Source organism: Nilaparvata lugens, chromosome 5, assembly GCF_014356525.2.
Source record: "Nilaparvata lugens isolate BPH chromosome 5, ASM1435652v1, whole genome shotgun sequence".
NCBI lineage: Eukaryota > Metazoa > Arthropoda > Insecta > Hemiptera > Delphacidae > Nilaparvata > Nilaparvata lugens.
In genome coordinates this window covers 21459292-21466649 of record NC_052508.1, presented here as the reverse complement: position 1 = coordinate 21466649, position 7358 = coordinate 21459292, and the positions used below count along the sequence as shown (strand labels likewise).

The 7358-nt window shown below is 34.2% G+C and overlaps 1 protein-coding gene across 1 annotated transcript; it reads left to right on the top strand.

Annotated features, from left to right (window-relative positions):
• Positions 1–275: 275 nt before the first annotated feature.
• LOC111053926 (sentrin-specific protease 1-like) lies at positions 276–2571 on the top strand. The gene is made up of 2 exons (XM_039429413.1): positions 276–511; positions 2394–2571. Exons 1-2 carry the CDS (start codon positions 309–311, stop codon positions 2569–2571), a joined length of 381 nt encoding a protein of 126 aa, XP_039285347.1. The 5' UTR covers positions 276–308.
• The last annotated feature ends 4787 nt before the right edge of the window (positions 2572–7358 follow it).

The window sequence follows — 7358 nt, the reverse complement described above, 5'->3', positions numbered from 1 at the left end:
GCTAAAAGATGTTGAAGCGAAAGAGTAGTTTATCATTATAGTATCTCCAATGAAACCTACTATCAAATTATTCTTGTAAGAGAAATATTTAACTGTTCTTAGAATTTTAATAAAATCTATATAATTGAAAGTTACTGGTTTCAAAGAGTACAATCACCGTTGTACATGAATATGAACCGTTGATTTAAACAAAATATTATTATTCGAAATAAATAAATATTTGGTGATTTATCCTGTATTAATTTTACAAGGAAGTATAAACTAAGCAAGGGAACAAGACCATATTAATATACATTATAGGTTTTTACATGAATTTGCTGATCGAACGCAGCAAAAAAGAAGGTCTTCCCAAGGTGTATGCCTTCAACACCTTCTTCTATCCAAAGTTGATGGAGTCGGGCCATGCGTCCCTCAAAAGGTGGACCAGAAAGATAGATATTTTCTCGCAGGACTTGATCATTGTTCCTGTACATCTGGGCGTGCACTGGTGCATGGCTATAATGGATTTTAGGAGTAAAAGAGTTGAATACTATGACAGTATATGCCTTCTTCGTGGACTACCGGGCTGCATTCGATACAGTGAATAGAGGAGCTTTGTTATATAAATTATCATCTATGGGACTGTCCACTAGGTTTCTTTCAATAATTAAGAGCTTGTACAGTGGCACAAACTCGAGTGTGTGGTATAAGGGTGGCGTAACGGAGTCGTTTGGTACAGATACAGGTCTCAGACAAGGCTGCTTACTCAGTCCTTTGCTGTTTGCATTGTTTTTGAATGATATTGAGGAGGAATTGAGAGGAGGTGCCACTACGGATGGTGTTAAGCTCGGTGTACTCATGTATGCGGATGATATTGTGGTGCTGGCAGATACTCCAAGAGAATTACAAGGCATGATAGAGAGGTTAGACCAGTATTGTGAGAGGTGGAGACTAGAGGTAAACCTGGAGAAATCGAAAATTATGATTTTTAGAAAAGGTGGAAGAAGGAGAGGTGATGAAAAGTGGGTTTTTAAAGGAGAAACTATAGAAATTGTTAACAGGTATAAATACCTAGGAGTAACACTCACGCCAAACTTGAGTTTCACCCCGCACCTAGCCGATAGATTGAAATGCGCAAAGAGAGGTTTGAATGCTGCATGGAATCAGGTGATAAATAATGGAAAGGTGCCGTTAGCTTCCAAGTGGGTATTGTTTAGAGCGGTAGCAAGAGCGATAATGTGTTATGGAGCTCAGATATGGGGATATAGAAAATTCGAAGAAGCAGAGAAGCTCAAACGCTATTTCATGAAAAGATTGTTTGGTTTATCCTATAATACGCCCAACTATGTCATTTTTCTGGAAACTATGGAGTCGTCAATATATTATTTCACTCTCAGTTTGCATTCCTCGTATATTGTAAAAGTTTTGTCTTATACAAATGATAGGTATCCGAAAAAATTAGCGTTGCAAATAATCAGTCAGAGATTGTCATGGTATAAACATTGGAATGATATGGCCAGAGATTTAGGAATAGAGATAAACTTGAATAGACAAGGCTTTGCCAATTGGAAAGGAGAACTAAAAAAATTGAGAGAAGGCGTGAATAAGTGTGAGATAGAACTATTTCAAAGTAAGGCGGCAGAAGCAAGATACCACAAAATTTATAAAAGTTTAAATCTAAATTTAGGGAATGACAGTTACCTTAAAAGCGATATTGCCTACTCTCAGGTCAAATGGATCATGAAGGCTAGAGGAGAAGCAATAGACCTGAATTATAAGCCCTGGATGATGGATAGAAATTTTCTGTGTTCTCTGTGCAATAGAAAAGAAGAGGAAGATGTGTACCACTTTATTGCAAGATGTCCAGTACTCAAGGAATGGAGAGTTAAGTGGCTGGGTAAATCTATTTTGGGGACACAAGAGTTTACAGTAATTATGAACGGTAGTGATTGGAGAAGCCTTGCGTTATACTGTAGAGATGCGTGGAAATACCGATGGTTTCTGATAAATAACTTCAATTATTAAGTTTCAATTTATTACTATAAAATGTACATAAGTTAGAAAAAGTTGTGAGGTATAAATTTTTATTTCGTATACTGATAGTTCCAGAGCTCAAGTTTTTGCCATTTTGATCGAATCTTTGTTGTTTGCCTATTTACTCTTCTTTCTTAGATGATATTTCCAATTCATGAAGTTTCATTGTTGAAATAGTCGAAGTTACTGAATTTTAAGTTACTACTGTTGTTAGTATAAGCGAATACAATGCTGAAATATTACTGTATAAAACTCCTTATGAAACTCCTTCTTCAGCTGATGGCTTGAAAGCCAAGCTTGTGATTTTGTTTGATAATTTTATGCTTGTATTCAATTTTTGTCAATAAATCATTATTCTATTCTATTCTAATGGATTTTAGGAGTAAAAGAGTTGAATACTATGACAGTATGGGAAGTCATAACAATAAATGTCTCACAGCTCTTCTCAAGTATCTGGAAGAAGAAAGTAAAGATAAAAAGAAAACGATCGTTATACATATAACGATCATATCAAATTTCTGGTGGAATCATCATGAAAGTACCCAGATGAGTCATTAATCACAATGATCCTCCAAAAAAACTGTTTAAAATATGGGACAAATTTAGAGATATCTTTCTGGAAATCGAGGAGAAGAAGAAGAAGAAGAAGAAGAAGAAGAAGAAGAAGAAGAAGAAGAAGTAGAAAAGAATCATCTTATTTAACATTATTTTATATGGGATAAGGAATAAGGGAATGACACGTCTGAACTAATGAATTGATCAACTTGAAATTTTGTATAAAGAATCTTTTTTTACCGATAATAATGAACAGTAGGCCTATTATCTATATAAATAAAAATCGAGCCTCAAATTTTGAAATTCAATAACTTTTGTTACACATGCTTTGGTTCTTTTTACAAAAATATTCATGTTCTTTGATAAAAGACATTCTGTTCACCAGATGACCGGAATCTTAATTGAATGAAGTTTTAATAATTTGTTGCATTCATGTACATAGATAGAATGTCTTTAATAAAGTGATTGCTAGCAAATTGTAGCCAACTTCTCTGGACTAGTATTTTGAGATTTGGATTTAATCAATATCCTTAATGAAACAAACGTTAGATAATATTATGATGTAGTACAGTACTTTGATAGGGCAACTTGAATTGTTAAATTATAACAATTGGATGAAAGAGTAAAGAAGCTGGGTTTACACCAAAGTTATTAACAAAATTCTATTAACTCAATCGTTATAGATTCTATTACTGTAGATTGAACGGAACTTGACAAACACATAAATGTTCATCATGTGTATGATAAGATAGGTATGTTCAATCTAATAGAAACTATAAGGATTAAGTTATTAACATTTTGTTATTAACTTTGGTGTAAACGCAGCTTGAGTAGCAAATAACATGAGAAAATAAAAGAGTAGATTACATACAGTATGTAGCAAATTCATAAAGAGCATAAAACATGGATAACTTAATTCACTACTTCTTCATAGTCTACATAAATAATTCTTTCAAGTGCGTATGTGTTTTCTAACAATATATTTCTAATGGACAGATGAAACATAATTGAGGAAACTAATTATATTTATTATCTAATGCCACAAAAATTTGTATTAGTTAACCTAGTATTTTAGTGATACAAGATTGTACCATTCAGCTTTCAACATAGATAACACTTTTCTACTTGAGAAACTATTATTTACATTCGTGAAGTGAATCTGCAGTAAATGCAATTTACTTGCAATAATAATGTAATATTGTAAATTTTTAACTTGAACTTGACCTCTTAGCCAATATCGTTTTTCCCGTAGCTAGAATAACCTAAAAACACCATGAATTTGAAAGTTTTCTATACGATGCGTGACGTGACAACAGTGACGTCATGATGGGTAGATGTTGGCTTCATATGGCAGTAGATGTTGGCTTCAGAGGCTAGTCTTCCCAGCGTGTCTATTCTATAACTGAGTTATTATCATTATTATCATCGGTGTATTTATTATTATGATTGACAGTTGAATAGAGTAGTGTGGTTGAGCAATGCAGTGTTAAGCTATGTTCGCAGTGCATTATTAATCGATTATTATTATGTTATAGCTTATAGAAATAGTTTGTAGTCTTTCTGTGTGCATCATTTGCATCATTATGACTGTAATAAAAATCAATCTTCACCTTAATTGATATTTTATGTGAATAATTAGTTTATTCTTTACCACTAAATCTGAACCGCGTGATCTGGAGTCAGCCATTTTTGGTAGACGCCCAGCTGATATAATTGTTGCAACTGTTGCCGATAGATAGCGCAATCGGCAGTGCCAATCAGACGACCGGTTTTTAGGTTTCAGATTTTAGGTTATGTTGTTAGGAAACATTGTCACCAATACGTAAGTTATTAAAATAATATTATTTGCAGTTTCTATAAAAAAATGTAGATGGAGAAAAAGGTTGTTTACATCACGAGCGAAAAATACGTTTTCGCCCTCAGGAAAATTGTTGCCCTCGACTTCGCCTCGGGCTTCAAACTTTTTCCCACAGGGAGAAAAAGTCGATATACAAATAACTATTACTAGAACGCTCTGATCGGGAGAGAAAAACTAAGGATACTCTGTACTATTTTACTCCCAGAAAATTCCAAAATAGGGCTATGATTTTACTTTTATGAAATTTAATCTATTTTAATATTATCTAATACCAAATTATTGTTCTTATAATATGTTTCCAAGATTTTATTTCATTTTCCATTGTTATCGACAGGTAGATAGAATTGTGAAAATGAGAAAAACCAGAAAAGGTGAAACCGAATATCTTGTGCACTGGAAAGGCTGGGGCTCAAATGATGACACTTGGGAAAGGGAATCCAACTTGAACTGCAAAAAGCTCATCGACGAGTTTTTAAAGAATCAAGAGCCAGTAAGTGATTCACAGTGAAAATACGATATATATAAAGTAAAACCTTAGTAATTCTTACTTGTTCGATTCGACATTTTTCTTGATTATTTGAATATTTGTTGATAACGTTTTTAAAAATTATAAAATATGAAAGATGGAAGCAATGAACTGGCTAGTCAGTTTTGAGAAATTGAAAGGGGAATTTAGAAAAACAACTTTCTTGGAATTTATAAAAATTCAACTGAGAATACTATTTTATGTTATGAATATCAACTAGTCATACTTTTGGTCATATTTCCAACTAATTATTGAAAATTGTTCAGAATACCGTGAGTTTAGAAGTAGTGGGGCTTCTCTTATATTCCTTTCAATTTCTTGTTTACTCAAAGAAAATGTGTTAAATAAACTCATATTTAATATGAGTAGAAAATTACTGATTGACTTGCAAGTGTTGAGTTGGCTACTTCAACTAGACATTTTTTTCAAAACGCATTCACCTGAAAATCTTTTAAAGGAATAATTTCGCGGTTCTAAAGCTAGCATTAACCTATACTATTGATACCTCCGTAGTTCATTCGTATTTTGTGAAAATCAGTCCAAGTATGACTCCTAGTGTTTTTAGTATAGTTTACTACTAAATATACTAGACTATTAGTTTTTGTGTGCTTACGACTGGATCTATCAAGGAATGCTTGGTCTTTGATCTAGGCATTGGAAATTATGGAAAATTATAGTCATTTGAACCTTGAAAAGACGTATTTCGGTTTATGAATTTCTTAAATAGTTCATTTCGAATCATTTTTAATATTTATTCATTATTTGATACCAAACACTTCTTCTTCTTCTTCACGTGCCTGCTCCGTTTCGGATGTTGGCGATCATAATGGCTATCCTGATCTTGTTGACGGCACTACGGAACAGCTCTGCAGATGACTGGTGAAACCATAACCTCAGATTTGCCTGCCATGAAATTCTCCTTCTGCCAGGTCCCCTTTTTCCGTTGATTTTTCCTTGAAGGATCTCTTGCAGAAGTGTGTATCTTGAGCTATTCCTCATAATAGCCGAGGTATTGGAGTTTTCTACTTTTAATGGTATGCAGGAGCTCCGGTTCTTTATTCATTCTCCTGAGAACCTCTTGATTGGTAACTTTTTGCGTCCAGGATATTTTCAGCATTCTTCTGTACAGCCAGAGTTCAAAAGCTTCAATCTTTACCATTGTTTCTTTTGTGAGGGTCCATGCTTCTACCCCATACAACAGAACGGAGAACACATAGCAACGCAATAGTCTCAATTTAGTTAATAGAGTAAGGTCGTGACTCTTGTACACCTTACTCAATTTATTGAAGACAACTCTTGCTTTTTCTATGCGGCATCTTATCTCTTGTGTGTTATTCCATTTCTCATTGATGATGGTACCCAGGTAGTTATAGTGTGAGACTCTTTCTATTGCATCTCGATTAACAAACAATTGTACTCCACCTACATTCTCCTTGCTTATTACCATGAGCTTTGTCTTATTAGTATTGATTTCTAAACCATATTGCGAACTCTTTTCCACCACTCTGTCCATCAACTGTTGCAGACCTTCTATGGAGTTAGCAAACACAATAGTGTCATCTGCATACCGTATGTTGTTCAATCTTTTGCCATTCACTGATATTCCTTCATCTTGATCTTCCAGTGCCTCTCCAAATATACGCTCCGAATACAGATTGAAAAGGATGGGCGACAAGATACATCCTTGTCTAACACCTCGCAAGATTTTCACCTCCTCTGTCTGCTCATCTCCCACCCTCATAACTGCTGTCTGGTTCCAGTACAAATTGATGATGATGTTCAGGTCTCTTGAGTCAATGCCACTGTCTCTGAGCACTTCTATCATTTTATCATGCTGGACACGATCAAATGCTTTCTGATAATCAATGAGACATGCAAACACATCACAATTCACGTCGCGACACCTCTGGAAGAGAACCTGCACACCAAACAGAGCTTCTCGCGTTCCAACAGCGTTAAGGAAACCGAACTGATTAGGAGAAATTTGCTGCTCACACAGTTTGTAGATTCTCTTATGGATTATTTTGAGAAACAATTTCAGTAGGTGACTCATGAGGCTTATTGTTCTGTAATCGTTGCATGCTTTGGCACTAGCTTTCTTGGGAAGTGCAATGAATTCAGACTTGAGCCATTCTTGAGGAATTTTTCCTGACCTGTACACTACATTGAAAATGTCTGTAAGCCACTTCATACCAAACACTACTTGAAATAAATCTTGAAACTATTAATAAAATTTTATTTTGTGGCTAAAATACTAATGCATCTTTTAAAACTCTCAGTTTATGAGTTTCTTAAATAGTTCATTTCAAATTATTCTATTCCTATAATACAGTTTATATCAAACAGTACTTGGAATTTATCTAGAAACTATTGATAAAATTATATTTTTGTGATTAGAATACTAGA

What these genes read in the sequence shown, in the direction of transcription:
- LOC111053926 (XM_039429413.1), top strand. Translation starts at nt 309, where the DNA reads ATGAATTTGCTGATCGAACGCAGCAAAAAAGAAGGTCTTCCCAAGGTG. An exon ending in ATGGCTATAATGGATTTTAG is followed by an intron (nt 512 to 2,393) that starts GAGTAAAAGAGT and finishes AATGGATTTTAG; the next exon opens with GAGTAAAAGAGTTGAATACT.